Raw genomic sequence first — 23,025 nt, 5'->3', positions numbered from 1 at the left:
ACTTTACCGAGTAGGGGCTCATCAGCATCTATAACAGAGTTAAAGAAGAAGAAGAGCAATGAAAAGACTTGCCATATTATTTGCTTTCGAGTTGACATATAATGAATAGCAACAGTATAAAATAATAGCCTCGACATCTTTCTGCTCGTTGTGAGAAAGACGGGAACGAAAAACGAAGGTGGAGATACTATCTATTCCTAGGAGGCCAGTCACTCCACTCTCATTACATCTCAAAACTCATGTATAACTAAAGAGACCTATACTCATTTTACAAACTTCCAGGATTTCATGGCATACCATAAAGGGCAGCAACTGACCTGGGGCCTGAGGAGATTACATAACTTAAGGACTTGTTCACCAATGTACAATATGAACAGCTTTTACATGAAATAACTCAACGACTTCTTTCTTCTAGAGCCCCCTTCTCCATACAGTTCATTCCACTGAAGAAGCTCCGTCATATTTATGGATTCTGATGAAACACTTGCACATACCTATAAAAACACCAAAAGCACTTTAATTTTTCTGATGAAGCAAAAATAAACAGAGAGCTTAAAGACAAATATCATTAATGTTTTTTCAACTCACCCGCTCATGAGCATTTTTAAAGTCGTCCATATTCAAAGGCCGAATGTCTGTACTGCCGCATGGTGTTGGCGTAGGTCTACCTTCTGCCAAAGCTGCATCATGTTCCTAAAATCAACTCCAACCATGAGATTACAGTAGTAGCAAGTCTATTAAAGGGGAAATTTTATGAGTAGCAAATCAAGTGCATATTGTTGGAAATTCGGGGAGGAGCACTTCTAATCAATCAAAATCTTTTCAAGGCAAGTGGAGGGAAGTCTTCCAACTTGACCTGAATAGTAATATTACAAAGGTATTTATAGGCATTCTTCTAACATGTATTTGGTCTAGTAGATGTAGCATAATTCTAAAATAATTTCAAGCATGTACAAAAACCAATTAATATCCTATTACATGAATTAAGAAAATTTACATCCTTGAGATGGAACTAGTTTATTTTTCAACAATACTTCCAAAGTGGCTCCTACCATCTCCTTACAGTTACAATTCAGAATTAGGTAAAGGAATATTTACCCAAGGGAAAGCCTATTCATTAGGTTGAGCTATTTGAAAAAGTATAACAATTTAAGAAGAGGCATCTTCTTTTCCCAAATTGCAGAACCAAGTCCACATCTTGAGGTCCTTTACATTACGTTGATATGCCTAGATCCTATTCCATCTTGATTGCACATGGATGCCTCTAAAATGTCCTAGCAAGCACTTAATAATGAAAAAAGCAGACACATCCAAACAACAGCGCCCATAATATCTGTTAAAGAAGCAATGCATATTTTCTCTAGCAACTAAGGATTACACGCACAAACATCAAGTAAGAAAGAGAATACCTTTTTTTCTTTTTCTAGGATTTCCCTAATTGGTCGATATGCAGCTGTAACACACAGATTCTGCAATATAGCACTCTAGTTAGAAAAGACAGCATCTGCAAACATCAGAAGGACGCAGAAGAATGGTGATTTATCAAGCATAAATGAAATAGAAACGACACCTTAAGGTCACTTCCGGAATATCCATCGGTTAAACTTGCCACAGCATCCAGACCAACATCTGGAGCCAAGTCTTCTTTTGCAAGTATCACTTTTAGAATTTTCGCTCTATTTGGAGCATCTGGTAAATTGACCATCAGCCTGTTCATGAAATGATATGATAAGAACATTGAGACTGGAAATTTTCCTACTTCATTGATAAGTAAAATTACTGGTCCTTTTACCTACGCGGCAGTCTCCTTATGACAGCCTCATCAAGGTCATATGGTCTGTTTGTTGCTGCAAGTACCAACACACGCTCAGTATCTTTTGTGCGTAAACCATCCCAATTCACCATGAATTCATTTTTCATTTTACGCATGGCCTCATGTTCTCCTGGATTTTCCCGTCGTCCAAGCATGCTATCAACCTTAGGTAGATCGCATCAAGAGAGAGAGAGAGAGAGAATAAGAAAATAGCATCAAATTAAATGGAAGAATAACATCAAATTAAATGGAAGAACAATGACACGAGTAAGAGTTCTAGGAAGCGTACTTCATCAACAAAGACAACACTTGGAGCAATTTTACTAGCCAGGGAGAAGACAGCTTTCACATATTTCTCGCCCTCGCCAAACCACTGCAGCATGGAAAAACAATAGTAAGGTTTATACAAGCCAAGAAGCACCTTTGAGCACATAATCCATGCTTGATAGAACAGTCTAACAAACTCCAATTGAAGCAAACCTTTGAAGTGATACTTGACATCGAAATATTGATAAAGTTTGCACCCGCTTCAGTCGCAACAGCTTTCGCGAGCATGGTTTTCCCTGTTCCAGGTGGTCCAAATAAGAGGATTCCCTTGCATGGCTGCAATGTAAGCAGTTGAAGAACATAATTCTTCAGTACGAAAACTTACGCAATCACATATGACAATACATGTGATATTCATGTCTGATACAAAGAAGAGTACCCAGCAAAGCCAAATAAGAGAGCATTTATGTAAAGAAACCTTCTCTTCTACCCCCCACCAAAAAGAGAGTATTTAAGTAGAGGAAGTTTCTCTCACCCTACATACTTTTCTCTGTGCCAGTTTATGCGGCAGCCTTTCCTTTTAGTTTGTTCCAAAAAGAATCGCAGCTTTCTAAATTCGGAAACAATTTAACTTAGACTTACCATTTTACCCTAAATGACAATCTTTTATAACCATACACATGTTTAAAGTCACATGTTTCAAAAGTTTTTTAGCCACACAAATGTTATGACATGTTTAAGATCACAAGAAGTCTTCGTTTCTTTCTTAAACTCCTTGCCCAGTCAAATTATTCCACAATAAATTAAAACAGAGGGAGTAATATTTTTTATCAATTTGATTATCCATACCAAGGATCTCACAAAGATCAAGAGAATGGAAATATATTAAAATTATTGAAACAGGAAGGTGACAGGTAAATAAACAAGAAATTTCATAAAAGCAAAGCAAGGAGTAAGAAAATTTACAAGATTTTCTTTATGTTAATTTTACAGTCAGCTATAAAAGTGATGCAGCCACACTTGATGCATATTCTAATTTGCACCTTAAAAGACTCATGTGAACTAGTACCATAGTACCGCGAAAACTCAGTTTACTAACCTCAAAATAAGAATTCACTAAAAGTAAAAGTAAGGTCATCTTTTTCTCCTTTTACATTTTGTCAGCACCCAACAAATGGATGTAAAGAGTTGACAGAAACGATTCAGAACATCTGTGCTAACAGTTAAATCCTTGAACACAAGGTCAAACACTACTAAACAGCCAATACAGCTCCACATAAAAACAACCATGTAAACAAGCAAGTATAAAGATGAAAACCTTGGTTAGTTGACCCTTGCAGAAAAGTTCAGGTCTTTGTAAAGGAAGCATGACCAGCTCTTTTAATGTATCCTTGACATTTTCAAGTGCACCAATATCATCAAATGTTACTCCAATATCACTGGGGGGAATAACATCTGCTAGAAGTCTCTTCTCAAATTCATTCTCCGTCACAATATCCTGAGTCATACAAACAATTTGTTCGCAAGTTATATGTTAAATATCTCCCACAATCGAATTAAGATAGCATCTCAATTAAGTTTAGCAAGCCCCCAGCGCTTATTTCAAGTGGCAAAGGTCGAGGGACTTAGGCCACAGGTTCGACCCTGCGCCATGCGAACTAAGCCTGGTATTTAAGTGGAGAAGGGTACAGGGCAGACCCATTAACCCCGAGTTCTGAAGGCCGCGGTTGGTCCTAAGGGTTGCCCCAGACAAATTTCTCGTTCATCAAAAAAGAAAAAATTGAAGTTTACCAAACCACCAGAAAGAAGGTGATCACCTTAAGTGACTTCTTCAAGCTTTTGCTTTCATTTTGCATAGCTTGTAGAATTTCCAACCCATACTGAATGCTGCTAGATTGAAAAAAAGATTACCCAGAACTGTTCAATACCACGAATAATACAGTTAAGTGAACCAATATACTCTCAGCTGCTGGTACTTCTATTACCTCACAGGAGACAAAACAAGCCTAACGTCAGGATCTGCATCAAGGTTCTGCATCAAATGATGGCTCAAGGCCCATCCAACCACCTTCTCCGCACCTTCAAATCATCAAAAGAAAGAGAAGAAAAAACTAAATCGCTTATTTTTACACAACAAAATCAAATCAAATGACAAATATATGTTCTTTCCACTTCATGAAACAATGACAGGTATGGTATGACTTAACAGAATACAATGTGAAGTAGCCCGACAACCTCCTTCGCCACCACTCCCCTTACCCACCCAAAGAAACTATAAACGGTATGAAAAGAAGTTGCTTACTTTCAACAGAAAAAGTCTGGTCTTTAATGCACAAAGTGTCAAGTCCATCACAGTCCAATCCATTCCGATTAAGAACCTATCCCAAAAAAGGGAGAAGAATCAACCAACAGTTTGAAAAAGTAAAAAAATAATAATGAGTTTTTCATTAATCTCTTGACCTTGCATATCAGGTATTCAACTTGTTCACACAATTAAAAATAAAATAATAGAGTTCATTGATCTTAAATAATTTGCACTGCCTCAGAATGCTGGGAAATGTTACCCACTTTCTGAGGAAGAATAGAACTAAATGGTGCACCGTGTTCTGTTGCCAAATTAGAATGACAAATCAAAATTCTAGAAAGAGCAGAAGCTGAAAGTTCAAACGACCCAAAGGCACAGATGTTGTCTGATGAGAAGTGATTCAAAGGAAATTCCGTCACCCTCAGCAACAATATTTTTCCTCTTTGCTTCTACTTCTCCACATTTCTTTTCCATATCAGAAGAAGGTTGTAATGAATCAAAGAATGGTAATGATCTCCAATCCTTCTTATTTTCTTAAACATAGAGGATTGCCCCCCCTCCCCAAATTCATGTTGATAAAATGGAGAAGCCTGTCTAGCAGCAAGGAAAGAGACATGAAAATAAGTTTGTTTTTGCTGGCTCGAACCAGGACTAGATACTTGTCTGGCAGGTGATGAGACAAATCTGACAGAACTTGCTACGGCAAGCTGGAGCTATCACTAAGCAAACCAGGAGGGTTTGAAAGCGACTACATCGATGACGAGTGACATCTACCATGGGCCTTTTTGGTGTAAAGAGAAAATTCCTTGACAGTGGTTCAACCATCCTATTTGTTTGTGCATTTTAACAACTATTTGGTGAACTAGTGAAATACTTCTGAAAAAAAAAGGAACAGCAAGGCACGCATTATCATCAAACTTAGATTTATGTTAAGCAGTAGTTTCTCTTCAACTTTTCTATATAAACAAAAGCAAAATTCATGCCGAGAAAAACGAACCACCAAAATTAAAGAAGCTGGTCTCTTCACCCGAATGCAAGAGAAGCCAACTGATTTAAATACTGAACAGTTCAAATATTAAGTATAGATTTTCAGCAAGGATGATTAGCAGCAACATAATCAACAAACAGGTGCAAGACAGGTTACAAGCTCTTACTGTTCGCAAGCTATTCAAATTTCCTTTCATTTTTAGGGTATCAGCATCTCGATCCAACTGTTGCTTCCAAGCAGATAAAAGCGCTTCATCCTGCAATAGCCATAACAGATCATCAGTTATACAAGACAGTAAAAGCATAAAAAATTCTAAAATTTTGAAAAACAGACCTGTGGCATGTGAATGGTCACTTTGTTGGGGAAAAGCTTCGTCAGAAGTTTAGTTGTCTTGGTCACTTCCTTCCCCCTGTCATGCAACTTCCCAAAACTATCCTGAGGTCATCAAATTTGGGTACTATAAGCCCATGGGTTAAAGTTCTGAGGAAAAAAAAAAATCCAAGTGGGAGTAACATTGGCACAAGGGACAGACTATGTCCAGAGAAAAGGGAACAACGGAAAGTGCCAGGCTTAGGTTGCCAGATTCCAGCTTTTCAAAAGAATACAAAGAAAAGAATCGACACAAAAAAACCACTGTTTTCAATTGGCATCATCATGTACAAAATACTTGCAGAAAGAAAAGTACACAATTAAAAAACAGCATACTATATCCCGGGAATTTATGGAAGAAAAGATTGAGAGATTATATACCGGGAAAGCCAAATCGAGCAAGGCAGTTTGATTGCTGCCAAATTTGGTGAAGAGCAATCCCCCAGGATGTGACTACAAGAGAGCAGAACGCGAAAAAAATGTTAACCTTATCCCAACTAATAAACAGTCAATACAAAGATCAACAATTTTAAAAGAAAATTTAAAACCCCCACACACTATTGGAGAGAGGAGAAAGAAGCAAAGAATCCGATAACACCGCTATACATAATAAAATCAATGCCGTAAGAAACTTTTCAAAACTATTTTGTGTTACATCTGCACGTTTCACAAAGCATATGATAAAGCAGAAGTCAGACACTCAACCCTATTTAATAAATCTTTGTATAGTTTCCATGCGGACCTCCACCAGCCATGCTATAACTTAATCTTAGTAATTCAAACCTCCTGCCTGCTTTCTTTTATGAAAAACTGCCATTGTTGCAAGCATGACAGACAACTAATCTGTCTGTTTCTCTTTTTCAGGTTCGAGCCCTGCACCATGCAAACTAAGCCTGGTATTTGAGTGGAGAAGGGTAGAGGGGTGGGCCCATTATCCCCGAGTTTACAAGACTGTGGTTGGTCAAAGGGTTGGCCAAGACGGATTTCTCGGTCATCAAAAAACAAAGATTCACCGCTCGCTTTCCTTATCATGCCTCTCCCTCTATACACCTACGACTTCTTAATCAAGAAATTTAATCCCTAAAAGATTCACACTAGAGCGCTCCTAGCACACAGCATGTGCATACCGAAAACAAAATAATTGTATACCACTACATTTAACAACCTGGAAAGCAAAAGTACCTTTTCCTTACGGTTATCTGTATGAGCATGAGATCCTATAACAACGATATTAGCAGGAAGCTTTTCAAGCCGACTTTTGAAAGTTGAATATGATTCTGAACTTCCTGCCATAGATTTCTCAGCATCTTTCATAAATAAAATGAAGGGGGAATTTCTGCTTTCGTTGAATACAACCTAATAAGCAGAAAAAAAATTAACAGAGATAATTAGGACCTTAGAATAACCAGAAAAGTGACCACAAGTTCAACATCGTTAGTTCTCAAAGTAATCATAAGGATCAAACCTCAAACAATGTGCTTATGAGTAACTTGTCCAGATCATCAACACCTGTGGCTTCCAAGCGCAAATCACTGGCTGAGAGAGAGAAAGAGATGATAAAACGCAAAGATTAGATTCTGCATTACTGAATTTGACAAATTAAAGGAAAAAGAAAGGATGACCATGCTGGAAATACCTTTGCAAAAGAATCCATGACCTTCATCACAAAGACCCCCAAGGTTAACCCCGTCTGATATAGGCTTATCGAACTTTACACCAATTTTTGATGATGGATTATCTTCAAAAGGCAACACAACCTTCCCTCGAGTCCCAAAAGCTGGGCCCCTAGTAATCCGGACAAAGATAGATAACTTTAAACAACAGTTTTAAAATGTACTGTAACTGAAGCAAAGGCACTCTTGCAGAATAAAATGTTTAAAAGCATGACTAGTTTACAATCAATAATATGAGAGGATAAACAAGATCGGAAATCTCGAAAACAAAAATCGACTAAAAACGATAATAGAGAAGTATTAGATAAATTTTAATCTTTAAAAGGACAAGGCCACAGATGAAAAGGGAGGAAGAACTGAAGAAGAGATTATATGCATCCATAATGGAAGTCCATATGAAATCAAATTATGGAGAACGCATCGAGATTCAAGTAAAACATAAAGTTGACAAATACAAAAGGCACCAAAACAATGATGCAAGTAAAAGCATGCAATACATGTGCACGCCAGGCCCAGAACAGAATTCGATCAAACAGCGCCTCAATCCAAAAATTCCACAAAATGAAAAAAAATTATAAAAGTTAACACATTTGGGAACGGTGCTGAATTCTTGCAAGTTGCATGCTCAATATTAACGCACATTGTCAGAACAGAAGATCCGCCTTCAAGTTCACTACTAAGATAAATTGACAAAATGGACTCGCCACCTATCACTTTCATCTTACCATTATATTTAAAGAATTTTAGATTTGAATCTCTGGTTCTTGCAAAAGCTATCAGGGTCATTTGGTTAAAAGAAATAAATCAAAGCTATTAAGAAATTAGGTCTCCAAATAGGTTAGGGATTTGTAAACCCCCTCTTGGGATTATTTACTATATCTTATAAACATCCATATGGCAAGCACCAACAGGACTACGAGATGCTTTAAGAGAAAAATACCATCACAGTTAATAACGAATTAGGTCTCCAAATAGGTTATAAGGGATTATTTCTTGTTGTACAGCAGGTCAAAACACTCACTTCAAATTCCTCCAAATTATTTAGTTGACTCGTTAAAGTTCCTGCAACTCATATGCTTTCTTAGTTTTTTTTGGAAAATTGGTAGTATAGTACGGAAATTTATGGAGAAAAGTGGAAGCAAAACACCTACTCCTCCAAATAAGGGATTATTTGTTGTTGTACAGCAGGTCCAAAACACTCACACTTCAAATTCCTCCAAATTATTTATTTGACTCGTTAAAGTTCCTGCAACTCATATGCTTTCCTAGTTTTTTTGGAAAATTGGTAGTATAGTACGGAAATTTATGGAGAAAAGTGGAAGCAAAACACCTACCCCCCCCGATTCATGGTAAATAAAACAAATTTTAGCACATCAGTTTTCATTTAGAACGTGTTTGAATCTAATTAAATGAGCAAAAAGATGCCACTAAAGAAATAAATATAGCCAATCATGTTGAATTGTGTTTTTGTTTGGCTAGGAAAGAAAAAGACTAACTGATATGAGTTGCTTGACTTCAAAAAGTGCTCTTAAAATTTTCAAATCATTACCATGACCACCTTTGGCATTATTGACTAAACTATGTTTCTATTCCCAACTTCACTTCACTTGCAGACAGGCAAAAAAGAAACAATTGAACTTTCTACTTAAGCCCCTGAATCATCCCCACAAATGGACCTAATTAGAAAATTGATAAGCATACTGTTCTCTCCTGTATTCCGTTCCTAATATATCAACCTAAACAAGTTGTTCTACCTTACAATTTAATTGGATATTACAGCCAAAAAAATAGGCATACTCTAGCTTGATAAATCACAACAATGACATCTATCTTTTGACAACCATAACAGTTATACTGCTTGGGGCAAAAGCAGTGCATCATTTTCAAATGCATCCAAATTCAAAACAAAAAAGTTTCAGAAAAAGAGTTAACAGATGCAATATCAAAAAGAATTACAAAAATAACATCAGGTAGTGAATGACACAACTCATTTTGGGCAGAGAAAGAGTAAATGATAGAAGGTTTCAAGAAGAAAACGTTCTCTAGGACTTACCTGATGGAGGCTGAGTACCCACCACTAGAAGCACCAATGAATCTCACTCTATCACCTAAATATTACCAACATTTATTACTAAGATAAAAGAGCAAAAGAAGCCGTAGAATGCTTAGATACTCAAAAACAATTAGACGAGTAACAACTGATAAATATTAAAACCCAACGGCAATACCTGTCCTAAACAAGGTATTCTTCGATGTTCCGGCTAAAGAGGTTACATTGCCACTCTCCATCTTTGGTTGTGCTTCCAAACCCAAAGGATCAGTCAGAGTGTTAGTATTAGCTGCTTGACCAGATGACGACCCGTTGCCGTTAGGCCAATCGGATTCTCCAGGAATCTGCTTGGAGTTTGTGGACATCTTATGTGAACTGCATCCCTCTTTTAGTAATTCAGCCTCCTTCGCAGATAGACCCTGAATGATAAGATAGTAATCCATAAGTTGCATTATGTTATAACAGATTAATGGCAGTAAAAGGGGCAACAGTATGACAAAAACCAAACATGAAAAGTTTACTAGTTTGATGATTCTAGAAACTCAGAAATAAAGCAAGAATTCCAGTTGTTACAAAATAGGAAGACATCTGACATCCCCCCACGCAAAAACACTAAGAGAAAAAAGAAGTCTTTTCACAATGTTGATGTTACTTCCATATCATCCCAATATGTCCATAACCGCTTTTAAATTCAAAAACCCGGCTAACTCCACCCGAAAGAGGTCCACCATAAATACCAACAATGTTGTAACATGACAAATGGCAATCGACGCATTCATAAATAAAAGGTTGACCTGAACAAGGTAGGAATCAGAGTATTTCAGGAGTAGGGGAGGTCAAAGACGACTACGAAAATCATGACAAGGTATCTTGCAATCCGCCCTTAGAAAAAGATAACATGAATATTGTCTTACACCCAAAAAGGAATGGCTATCAAATATAAGCAATTTAGCTCCATAATACTGAGCAAGTGCCTTCGCCAGCATCTCCTGATATATCTCAGATCCTGCTATACAAAAGCAGAAGTGGTTAATACGCGGACATTAAAAACAAATAATAAGAAGTTTTTCAATACAAAATACTAAGGAAAGCGACTTACCTGCAGGACCTGAGAGCAGAATTCTTGGGTTGATAGTAGGTAGCTCAGATGTATATTTTACTTGTTCTTTATGCTTCAGGTGTATATATGAAGACGCAATCAGCACATTTTTTGTGTTCTCACTGCAAAAGTTCAGATATCAACGAATCTTCACCAACCATGTTGTTGGAAATAAATTTACTATTTTATATAATTAACTACTATGAGATTGCTAACCAATTCAGAAAAAAAAATCGGCACAGCTAGTCCTGGGAAACAACCAACAGAATATTATCACTACAATGCTCAGTAAGGAACAGAAAATCGAACACATTCTTTTAGCAACTTGAGAAGTAGTTCATAACATTAGTAATGCACTTATTTCACCCAGGCCCCTGAAAGAAATCACATTTGTAAATGCTAGCACCGCCCAAAGGGCAGTCTTTAGCCCTGAAACAACAAATTACATTTTGGAGTGTGATCTCTCATTGCATTAAAAGATTGTAAGGTTCCTTCGGGAGCAAAAAAACTAAATTATTGAACGCAAATTTCCACGCAGAAAAATGATGATAGAGCCCCCCCACCCCACCCCCTACACACACACTTGCAATCAAAAAACAGAGGAAACACTTGCCTGTAGCCTACTCTTGTTGGTAGGTTAAAATAAGTTATATTACCATTAAGCTACCCATTTGGGCATTAATATTATTTCAGTACTTCTAAATATTGAATTTCAGTACTTGCAACTACTTGTTTGGTCATGAATAGTTGCAAATACTATGTTCAGTATTTAAACTTCATGGAAATATTATAATAGTGGTTTGAAGGTGTGTTTTCAAGTGAAGTACTGGTTACCACTAACAAATCTTCAACTTTTTCCCACGTGAATTCATGTTCAGAAACTTCCACAGACTTTTCTCCAGCTTAAGCCAGAAATACATTTTTTTTTTCAACTTCAACATAAATATTGTCCAACGCCTACTTAACTGTATCCATTAACTCACCTTCCTAGTTGTTTTTTTTCTTTGATAAACTCTTTTTTCTAATGATAAACTTTTTACCTTCTAGATAGGCACAAACTCTCAAAAGAAATACATTGAGAACATTTTACAGTTACATTTTTGCATTTGAAATTCCAGAAAAAAGCTTAATTTAGATTTTTTTTTTCTTCTAGCAGTAATATTTTCTAAACAAAGAATACTCTTTGTCACTTAAACTAATGCACAAACATTTTGACATGGCAATTGCCCGAAGCAGGGGTAACAAAAAAAAGTTTTTTGTGAGGGCTAAAGCGCAAACAAAGGCACTTCACAAACAAGTTATGATTGCGACTCTCGTAACAGATTGGCACAAGTTGTAACTCGCTAACATCATTCAGAAATGCAACAGTCCCTAGGGCTTAAAGCAAAAACTGCTTCATTGAAGTGAAATCCACAATAAAAAGGCAAGTACAAGAGCGGTGGATTTGGGTAGGTAGCTACAATATAGGCACTCTGACAGAAAAATCGATGGAATTAGGGAATACCCCAAAAAGGAAGAGAGTAGATATTGTATGCCTACAGTGCAAAAGTCCAGAGAGATAGGTAACACAGGATTAAAAATTATGGTATAGTGAGACAGATAAAAATAGGAATGAGGAGGGTATTATTGTAGAGCCAGGACTTAAAGAGTTAAAGATAAGGTTGTAGAGGTAAAACAAGCTGGGCATAGGATTATTGTAGTATGGCTAGTATACGGAAGAGAATCAACGTTATTAGTGCCTATGCTCCACAAATAGGATTAGATGTAGCAGCTAAAGCTAGTTTTGGGAGGATATGGATTGTTTGGTTCAACAGATTCCGGGGACCAACAAATCTTTAGGGGGAGGGGGGGTATAAATGGTTAAGATAGTGATGGTTTTGAACAAGCACATGGTGGTTATGGTTATGGTACTAGGAATGATGAAGGGGACTATTTTAGTATTCGCTTTAGCTTATGATTTAGTGGTAGCTAACACATATTTTAGAAAGAGAGATTCGCACCTTGTAACTTATAATAGTGGGGGTAACCATAGTCGATAGACTTTATCCTTACCAAAAAAGGGGATAGAAGTACATGCGAGGGCTGCAAGGTCGTTCCAGGAGAAGCGATGACCACCCAACATAGGTTTAGTAGTCTTAGATGTAAAAGCTTAAGAGTAGAGTGGAAAGGAGATGACTTGCAAACTATCTGAGGATAAAATAAGAGAAAATCGCTTAAGATGGTTCGGCCATGTCCCGCGTCGACCTACGGATGCACCGGTCCATGGTGTGAAACTATAACGGGGAAAGGTGTTAAAAGGGGACGGACTAGACCCAAAATCACATGGAAGGAAGTAGTCTCGAAAGACATATAAATCCTTTGAATCAATGCAGACGTAGCTAAATATAAAGGCACAATGGAAGAGAAAGATCCTTATAAGTGATACCAACTAGTTGAGAATAGGCTTTAGACTTGGCAGAGAACTACTAATATTATTCTTATTATTAATATCAGTGTTGTCAACGGCTCATTTAAGGCGCGCTTAAGCCCTGAAGCTCAGAAAAGCTCAAGGAGGGCACTTCGCCTCGCTTAAGTTGCGCTTCGGTGTAGGCAAGGCACTAAGGCGTGGAACTCAATGCCCATGAGTTCTATCTTAAATTGGACAGTACTAAGCAACAAATATTATTAGCAAATAAGTGTATTAGTTGCTGAGGAAAACATTAGGAGTGAGTTTGTTTCTTTTTTCTGTAATTACATATGTATTTTTATTTTTTTTCCTTAGTTAATCTTTTTTCATTAAAGCCCGCACTTTATTTGCGCTTTGCGCTTAAAGCCCAATCGAACTAGAGCGCCTTTTAGAGCTTTTCACTTTTGACAATAGTGATTAATACTATTATCTATATATACTTATCCTTATTTTTTACTTTGACTTATATTTTATTTTGGTAATTTATTTTGGTAATGATGAGGATACGAGTTGAACTTAAAGAAAGAAATGAGGATCCATATCGCCGACCCAAACTTGAGACTGAGACATAGTTGTTGTTTTAAATTCTAGTGAGCCAGTAAATAAGGCAATCAAGCAACAAGCACAAAGCTATGAAGTGTACATTACAGTGAATAAAAACATTCTGACTTTCATATAAGCTTCTTTGAAATATATAAGTTCAGTGAAGCTTCTTGCAAATAGTGAAACATCAGTTACCTGACATATTCTTTCAATCTTTTAACTTAAGAATTATCTCTCTTTAATGTAGGTTAGAATTTTCGCCTTAAAGTAGTAAGTGAAGAGTGCATACTTTGTTGGTTTTGCATTTTATGCAAGAGTCTTTCTGTACTATCAAATTCCTTCCAGTAACTACAAGAGCACTTTAGTGAAAGTTGCTCCCACACAGCCCAATTACTAAACCACCACCTGTTAGTTACTCCATTTGTGGATATCACTTGAAGCCTAACACAGATGTCCTACTCCCTCTGAATTTAACAAGTATCAACAGCGCCATATTTGACTTTAGTACAAGCATAAACTTGCGTAGGTTGACATTTTTCACATTTCACGTGGTGAACGAATAATCAGAAGTGCCAAGAGTAACAAGCAGAAAGCCACAAGTATAAAGGACTATAAGAAGTATAGGATGTAATAGGATAATGCACAGTGGTCTTGGGGCATACCTTAAGTAATATGGAAAGCTATCAAATGAAACTTCTAGCTGTTGTCCATCAACTATTGCAGCATGAATCTCTTCTTTAAATACTGCACATCTTAGAGACACCCCTGTTGCGGAAGCTGGCAGCGCATCTCTGGTCCAGTCTCTTTCCTCCAGTATCTGTCCATGCATAATTCTAATTAGTTTATCTCACATATAAGTGAGCTCATACCCATGATAAAATACAAAAAAGAAATAAATTAGTTCGACACTTTACATTGCCTGCCTCTCTGCCAGAGTTCAGGTCTCCATCAAGAGGGAGGATCTTGCTAGTCAACCCAACATCAGCAGCACTGCTGCTGCTAACATTTGCAGCAGAGTCGACTTCGAGGCCATCAAGCTCATCTTCATGAATAACAGGGGAAGAAGGCAGCTCATTCCCACTAACCTGAGACGTAGGTTTCAAGCGCGACGGTTCTTGCCGCAGGCTTGAAAGCGATGCCAAAATGGAAGCACCAGCTACAGCTGAAGCATCTCCTGCTCTCTTTTCAACGCGCAGCAATTTACCTGCACTGGTCCTAACATCTGAAGGAGGCGACTTAACTCCAAGCTCATATGGAAGCTGCTGAAATATCTATACATGCAAATGTTAAGGATATTCCTACAAATCATGTAGCCAAAGAAAAGAAAGAACAGAACTTGACAAAACCCCAAAAAAAATCAGAAAAATGACGAGACACAGGAGGAAACGCGAAAGTAACTCTAAGGATACATAAGCATGATTTCCCACAAGACCAAAAGCAAGCCCATCACCCGAATTGAGAATGCAACTAGTATTCTTCTTTATTGTTTTTCCATTAACTTGCACAGATCCTTTGCCCCTGCTCTCGAGCACAGCAACCCAATTTCCTTCATGCTGATCATTTTCACAAACAATGAGTACTCATACTGCATATACACAGTGTGAAGTTCATCTCCGAAAAAAAGAATATAAAATAAACACCAAAGTGAGCACAGATATATTTGTTCCAAGAGTGAGTTTTCATATGCAGCGATTCAAAGCCAGGTACGGAAAAATTTCCAGAAGCACCCAAAGATCATTTACTCCAAATAACTTGAAAAGGTTCAGCCAACATGTAAACAGTGCTATGAATTGTTTATAACTTTTAAACAAAATTTCAGAACGTGGACATTTATCAACATGGGCAGTAGCTGTTACAGTCTAGCATTAATGATCCGGAAAAAATGACAGGGCCACACCAAGTTAGATTGTGCTACAGATTTGTTGTAATTGCAATCTTGGACAGAAACGGTCCATGAGCTGACCAAGAAAAGGGCAGAAATCCAAATTACCAAAAGTTTCTTTTTATTCTTTATTTCTTCTTTTTCACAAATTCTTTGTATTAATACTGTCACCGGCACAGGGAAAAGTCTTAAACCCATGGTCAGATAGCAACAAAATTTGGGAATAGATCGGGGTAAAGACTAGAAATTGAAGCAATACCTGTGTAAGCCTTAATGAACATAAGGTTGCACTAACTGTTTGGTGCTTGATATGCAAATGAGCGTTTTTGCTAGAACCAACCAAGAAATTCGTAGCCGAAACATGTATAGTTGGGTTCTGCAGTACATATAATGAAACCAAATAAATATACTATCTTGAATTGCAAAACATTAGCTCCAAACAAATGGGAGTTACGACAATCAAATTACATTCAAAAGAGAATCTTGATGCAAGAAAGTTAACCTGTGGATACTCTGACATAAGCCAACACCAAGGTGACGTCGTTTCAGAACCTTGATTCTGCTTCCTCAAACTCATGGAACTCCTGGGCTTATCAACTATAGCAGGTGTTGCCCCTAAAATCCCAGAAAATGAGAAAGCAACTAACCTTACATACTCTTTGGATATGATCAAGATTCAAAGTAAACAAGTAGTAAAAAAACAGTAAATTTAGCAATAAAAAAGTTAACAGCGAGTTGCCTGCTGTTGTAGGTGCGACAACGGATACGGCAGGTGCATCATCAATCTTGGCGGTGGTCTCACCGTCGCCGGAAGTAGCCTGAGGAGTAACGGCGTCGAATTCCGGCGGGTCAGTAGAGGCTAACTCCTTGGGATTCTCCGTCGGTGGTGGAAGAGACGACTTCGGTTTCTCCGACGACTCCGCATTATTATTATCTACCTAAAATCACCCAATCCAAATAAAAACAAAAATGAAAAATCAATAAAATTTGACTCACCGAACATAAAAAAATAAAAAAATAAAAAGATAACGGCAGACCAATTGAAGTGAGCTGAAATTACCTTTTGGCGTTTGGAGGAAGAATCGTCTGAGGAGGACGACGACCGTTTAACAGTGGACGGCAGAGATCCACTTCGTCTCGTCGCAACCATTTTTTCCTTGAGACCGAAAAAACTCAAGCAGAGAGAGAGAGAGAAAAGAGTAGTTTGGGTTTTCTTTATTTCTTGGTGTTTTCTTTTGATTTGTATATTATTAGATGGGGGTAGCAGCGGGTTGGTGCGGGGAGGATGAATCCAAAATTAATTCGGATAGGAGTATTCCACCTTCACACTTTTTCGCTTTTTTTTTTTTTTTGGTTTTTAATTTTGATGTTAATCACTGAGCATTTAAGGAGTCAAATCAAGTTGGATTCCAGTAATAGGATTAAAAACTCAAGTAATCAAATTTGATATTATTAACTTTATATTTTATGGAGTATTCAATTGTACTATCTCTACCCTCAGTTGTTGGATTATACTTGATTTGTAATTGTAGTCAATTATAGTACTATTCGTACATTTAACATGTTTTATAAAGTTATTTGTCTTAGATTAATAATTCGGCAATTATGTATAATTAGATTTTAAATGCATTGTCATTCGGAAATTAAATTTATTTAAATTATATATGTAATATAACATTAATACATATCAAGAAATAACAATTGACCATAATTTCTATAACTTTTTATCATTTCATTTATAATGAAAGATCTCTAGAGTGCTGAAGTTGCAATTTGTAGATGCAAGGACCACAAAGGAATCTTAGGTCCATTTGTCGAAACTTGAAAGTAAACGAAAGAATAATCTAATGCTGAATAAATTCAAAGTTTTTTTTAACAACAACAAATATATTAGTTGCAATTACAGCTCCAACTAAATGCTTCAGACTCTTTTATTCTCTCTATTCTCGCAATTTGCTAACTCTATAAGAAATTTCCAAAAACCTTGAGCAAAACGTTTTGAGAATACTTACTTCAGAAATGTCTCTAGTTAAGTGCACATCTAGTATTCCTATTCAAATTTGAAGTTGAAAACTAGATCAAGAATAAGGAAAAATAAATAAAAATAGAATGTATCGCAACATTTTAAAAGCGGATTAAAAGGGCACCTGAAATATAAAGATTAACCTTCCAAAGTTGGAGTGTGAACTCTAGCTTGCTCCATCGAAATGATCTGTTCAAAACATCTAGTGCTCTAAAAACCACGTTATCACTCGTACTAGAGCTGTTCAAAACATTTTTCCACCGGATCATGACACCAATTTTTCTTTTTCCCTTTTCATTTACTAGGAAAGTCTCGCCATCATCATCCAAAAGCTTTAAAAAAAAATTGTACCAAATGTAAATTACAAAATCACGACGTGGAAAAAAGAATTAAAGACAATATATATAACCATAGGAATTCCTAACGAAGCTATTTATTTCGACATGCACTTGCCTTTCCACCCACTTAGTTCCTCGAATACCGAAGTATGGGGACAACCGAAGACCTAAAATTGCTCGTCAAATCCAGTCAACCACTATGGGTTTAAAATTGGACTTGACAACTCCAATAACTAATTGCATTGGTATGAAGCACAGTATAGGCTCATCTTAGAAGGGATATTTCCCAAAAAATTCTTTTTTTCAAAAGCGCGGGAATGGGTCAGAGAAGGAAGATACTTGTCAATTCGTCATTACCAGAATTAGACTATGCATACCATTTAAAATACAATCAACCGTGTGTGATACAAAACTTGTCGAAGGACTAATAGGAAAACCATCCCTACAGCAAAATAACAAGTATACTTCTACACTAGGTTTTTTACCATGTAAGGACCTTCAAGCTCATAGCCTAGCTTTCTATAGTAATGCCGGGTTCCTACACCTGAGATAACTGCTAGTTTGGTCGACCTATGCTCCCTTAGAGCAATTCTCTCTGCCTCCTCCATCAGCAGAGTACCATAACCCTGGTGCTGCAGCTTATCTGTGTCTCGACCATGAACAGGAACTGCTGTCCCATACACATGAAGCTCACGAACTATAGAACACCTCCCAATGAGTTCTGGGCAAGTTACATTCCGTCCACACTTCCGCAGTCGTAGCAATCCAACAAGAATATCCTGCATCAAAAGAAAAGTGTAATCTGATTCAGGGTCCTTCTTATAGGAACTCTTCCTATTGCAAGTAAGAGGACCCACCGTTGCAATAGTTTGCAGTTACCAGCACTTATAAAAAGACATAAAAGACTTATTTAGATAAGCTAGTATCTACTGCTATTAAATTTTATAAGATTAAAAAGAAAAATAGAATTATGGAACCAAACCACCCCTCCTCCAGCCCATTTTCTTTGTTTTTAGTTGGCGGGACATTGCTATTCTGAGAAATTTCCTTATAACAGGGAAAAAAGGTTTGGTTCCATAAGTTTACGAAGTTCTGAGCTGATCCCATAGCAGAAGTAAAACAAATCTAGAACAAGTAACTGCTTTTGGCAGCAAAATGCATTGAGTTCGATTTGCTATTTTGACACTAGAGCCGGGAACTCTCTACCTTCACAAGGCAGGGGTAAGGTCTGCGTACACACTACCCTCCCCAGACCCCACTTGTGGGATTATACTGGGTCTGTTGTTGTTGTTGTTACACTAGAGCCAGGAAGGAGTTGAAAATCAACAAAGAGCAACCAGCTGAATTGACATACCTGGCGTGTATCTTCGTATGAAAGGAAAGTTTCCCATCCTTCATTTGCTGTATAATCACGGCGAACAAGCTCAACTTCTTCAGGCTTTATCTTGTGGTGGATGTCCTAATATGTTATTTCGATCAAAAGACTTGAGTTTTGAGACCACATTGGATGAAATGCAAGAAAGTATATAACAAAATTATATTACCTGGATCCCAGCTTCACGTGTTCGGACATCTCGGCATTTCAAGCCAAGATCATCCATTCGAGCTAAAGCCAGTTCTCGGAGATTCCCTTTCTCAACTCCTGATGTCACTAGAGGCATAGGGATATCACGTTGAACCCTGTAAACACGTGTCCAAGGTGGCACCAGCGAAAGAATCCTTGCTACAATGTCTACAAGCTGCTCTGGCGGATAATTCCGATACCTGGACATGATAACACTTATGATGATCTCACTGAAGTAATAATTTCAAGTTTGCATCCAACAATATGGTCTTAGTACTATCTACAACTAGGTTGCATGAAATAAGTGTTATTGGATTGTTAATAAATGATGTCAGTGATGGAAAAAAAACATGTAGCATAACAAAATTCAGAAAGTAGACTATACCTTCCAGTTTTCCACAGTTCATAAAGTCCCGTGCCACGAATAACAAGGGTTGGATAAATTTTAAGTCCATCTGCCCTAAATGAAGGACTTTCAAAGAATTCCTTAAAACTCTCCATATCTCTCTCAACACCAACATTTGGAAGGTCAGGCATCATATGAGCAACAACCTACAAAATTTTAACAACTGTATGAATGACAACTTTACCAGTAGATACTTGAAAATATACCTTAAAGTCCAAAAAGATAGAAAGGAATTGAATGTATGAATCATTATAACAGCTTCAAGGCAAAATTTCATGTCAAATCGTCCAAATAAATAACATCGCACCACAAATGTAAATTTGACCTTCCTCATTATATTTCCATTTTCATTTATTCTTCAAGGCTCATCTTCAACATGCGGCTTGGGGAGGGAGAGGATTAGAGGCGGAAGGGTTTGTAGCCTGCAACTAAATGTAGAGATTCTACCCAAACCACCAACAAAATAAGTTAGAAAAGCACCTTGAAGCCAGCATCCTTTGCCAAACAAAAGCAATCAGCCACAGCTGCTACAGTGTGGCCTCTATTTGTATCACGAGCAACATCCTCGTATGTGCTCTGGACTCCAATTTCTAGCCGAGTACAACCATAAGAAAGCATCTGCCTCAGATGAGGTCCAAGGCAGTAGTCTGGCCTCCTATTGGCGAAAAAAGCACGATTGAGTACACAATACTCATATGAACAAAATGCTATATGCTTATATTAGTAAGAGGTAAAAGCTCGACCGAATCTCCTAAAGAAAATAAGTAAGAAAGCATCTGCCTCAGATGAGGTCCAAGGCAGTAGTCTGGCCATCTATTGGCCAAAAAAAACACTATTGAGTACACAATACAGATATGAACAAAATGCTAATATTATTAAGACGTAAAAGTTCCACCAACTCTTCTAAAGAAATTAAGTATATCACTTTGCCTACTTTTTTTTTTTAATAAGGTAGGTTAAATTTAAGTACAGCACTTTGCTAGCTTCTTTTCTTAGTTCAAATTATATTCCATCACCTTACCAGTCTTCTGATCATTGAATATGGCAGAAGAATAATTACAATAACAACAATTCAAAGATTGCAGAATAATATTATAACTAATAAACCAAAGATGTCAGTGATAATCATGAGGAGGAGGAAGATGAGAACTAAAAATGTTTTCTTTCCTACTGGAAGATACACTATCATGCATTAGAACTCAGTCTGAACTCAGCTAGCACATGAAAAAAGTAAAACAAAAGGAAGAAGAATCAAGTAAAAGACAAGAGAATGTCTCAGTAATGGAGGACCAAGTTATAAGGCTAAAATAGTTTCTTGGGGTACTTTTCCCTATGGATTTTTTCTTTTTTGGCAAGTGCTTTTCACTCTGATTTTTAAACCACTTTCTCATATAGCAAATAGTTACTCACGTTTCAATTGTCATCCCAATGCACTTTGTAGCCCCGTGTTCGGAGTAAGCAACAGCCTCTTCAACATTGGCAGAAGTATGTCCAGATAAAGCATCATGAAGATTCCGTATGAAGTAATCACGGTACTCTGCTGGCAATGACATGAATGTACCTCCCATCAAGATGAATTCAACCTGCAATCAGACATTCATAACTATGCGTATTCACAAAAGATTTCCAAAACCAGAAAGAATTAGCAGTATTTCCAAGGAAGAAACCTTGTCAACACTGTGACCCAATCTCTTAAGTTGATCAATCCGGCTTCGAGCTTGTACATAAGGGTTGTATCTGGCAAAATGAACGGCATAAGTACATTAAATAATCTGATACAACCCGTGATTTTCTCTTCAAAATACCTTTTTGAATAAACGAGAGTAAAAGAACTTCAGAAAGTTATGTGTAAAGTAAAAGGAAGTACATCCACATTTTTTCCCTAACGAATTTTAAATTTTTAAGACCTATAATTCCTGGAGAAGAAAAGCTTTAAAGAAATTCACAGTTTAGTCTATCTATCTTCATAATGGGAATTAAAAAGACAGAGAATTGATCGTCACCTAGCTCGAATAGCTCGCATACTAGTAGGCTCATATCCAGTGTATGACTGTGTACTGTACTCAAAATCAGAATCGGGTCCACCAGGGCAATAAACACAAATGTTTCCAGTGGTAGCTATATGAGGACAGCGATGAGGCTTGGACATTACAGCAACCACTGCTATGCCCGACGCTGTACGGACGGGCTTGGCTCGGAGTTTGGGAAGCAGTGATTCACGTTCGGAGTCAGGCAAAGCAGCGATCATCTCTACCAACTTTGGAGCCCTAGAAAGCCCGTATTTGCGGCACGCTGCTGACTTTAACGCATTTAGGTCTACGTCCTTGCCTTTCCGTGAGAGTTCCACCATGTTGTTGACGATCTCCGTTATAGCACGAACTCTGGCTTCTTCCTCCGTCAGGCCAAGGGAGACGACGCCGCCCCTCCCCGGCCGTGGGAGCTTTCGCGTCTCTGCAACAGCCGCCATGAGTGATAGGTTGAGGAAATAAACTGAGGAAGAAACCCGAATTATGAGCTCAACCCGCCGATGTCGGTTGCTTTAGTGTATTTTGCTGCTTTGCCGATGGACCAGTAATGAGAAAAATGGACGGCTACATTTTAAATTATTTACAAACTGGTGATCTATTTATTTGAAATATGCAATTAAGACCCCGGGTATGTGAGAGTTTTCAATTTTGCACTGATTATATTATGTTTTAGGATTTTGAGATGGCGAATAAAACGATTCTGGTTTTAATTGAAAATCTAGTCTGGGGCGAATCTAGATTTAGGATTTACTCAATTCTTGTTTAGCAAATTCAATAATTTAAATTACGGTATCACAGGGGCGGGTTGGCTAATTTTAGGCGGGTCAAAATGGATTAAGTTAATAAATGCACGGGTCAAAGTAACTTTGCTTAAGATGGGCTGGGTCAAGTTGGACTAAAATTTAGATCATAATCCATCCGCCCAACTCTTAACGAGCTTTAATTTATATGTATTATTTTCTTATGATTTGTTTAATTATCAAATAAGACTTTTTTCTTTTATTATGCTCATATATAATATATCAAACAAAAAAAATTATTTTCAATATATTTTAACAAAGTTACTTATGAATCAATTTGAACTAAAAATTAGTCATACACTAGATTGGTTGAAATGAGTTGGCTCAAGATGAACGGAGTTCAACAAATGGGTAGGTCAAAGTCAAATGAGTGTGGCTCAAATTGCCACCCCTAATTTAAATCATCGTTTTAAAAGGTTGTATGGTAATATT

General features: G+C 37.3%; 2 protein-coding genes across 5 annotated transcripts; both read right to left on the bottom strand.

Annotated features, from left to right (window-relative positions):
- Nucleotides 1–54: 54 nt before the first annotated feature.
- LOC107765410 (uncharacterized) lies at nucleotides 55–16,674 on the bottom strand. 4 transcript variants are annotated; one of them, XM_075251770.1, is made up of 28 exons: nucleotides 16,496–16,674; nucleotides 16,175–16,373; nucleotides 15,938–16,050; nucleotides 15,695–15,811; nucleotides 14,963–15,106; nucleotides 14,468–14,824; nucleotides 14,216–14,370; nucleotides 10,565–10,686; nucleotides 10,380–10,474; nucleotides 9,644–9,884; nucleotides 9,469–9,523; nucleotides 7,379–7,527; nucleotides 7,208–7,278; nucleotides 6,925–7,098; nucleotides 6,124–6,195; nucleotides 5,707–5,808; nucleotides 5,540–5,629; nucleotides 4,383–4,458; nucleotides 4,066–4,159; nucleotides 3,898–3,967; nucleotides 3,399–3,578; nucleotides 2,294–2,416; nucleotides 2,103–2,186; nucleotides 1,793–1,977; nucleotides 1,571–1,709; nucleotides 1,410–1,469; nucleotides 589–693; nucleotides 55–494 (listed from the first exon to the last, which is right to left on the bottom strand). In XM_075251770.1, the coding sequence occupies exons 1-28, from the start codon at nucleotides 16,583–16,585 to the stop codon at nucleotides 381–383; spliced, it is 3,576 nt and encodes a 1,191-aa protein (XP_075107871.1). In that variant the 5' UTR covers nucleotides 16,586–16,674; the 3' UTR covers nucleotides 55–380. The 4 variants fall into 4 exon arrangements, with proteins under 4 accessions (XP_075107871.1, XP_075107872.1, XP_075107873.1 ...); XM_075251771.1 differs by having other exon boundaries at nucleotides 10,380–10,471; XM_075251772.1 differs by having other exon boundaries at nucleotides 14,639–14,824.
- A 1,449-nt stretch (nucleotides 16,675–18,123) lies between these two features.
- On the bottom strand, nucleotides 18,124–22,356 carry LOC107794823 (elongator complex protein 3). The gene is made up of 8 exons (XM_016617357.2): nucleotides 21,770–22,356; nucleotides 21,434–21,503; nucleotides 21,177–21,349; nucleotides 20,247–20,421; nucleotides 19,746–19,912; nucleotides 19,341–19,560; nucleotides 19,151–19,255; nucleotides 18,124–18,575 (listed from the first exon to the last, which is right to left on the bottom strand). The coding sequence occupies exons 1-8, from the start codon at nucleotides 22,231–22,233 to the stop codon at nucleotides 18,264–18,266; spliced, it is 1,686 nt and encodes a 561-aa protein (XP_016472843.2). The 5' UTR covers nucleotides 22,234–22,356; the 3' UTR covers nucleotides 18,124–18,263.
- Nucleotides 22,357–23,025: the final 669 nt, after the last annotated feature.

This window comes from Nicotiana tabacum, chromosome 4 (assembly GCF_000715075.1).
Source record: "Nicotiana tabacum cultivar K326 chromosome 4, ASM71507v2, whole genome shotgun sequence".
Taxonomy (NCBI): domain Eukaryota; kingdom Viridiplantae; phylum Streptophyta; class Magnoliopsida; order Solanales; family Solanaceae; genus Nicotiana; species Nicotiana tabacum.
This window is presented reverse-complemented; position numbering and strand designations above follow the sequence as displayed.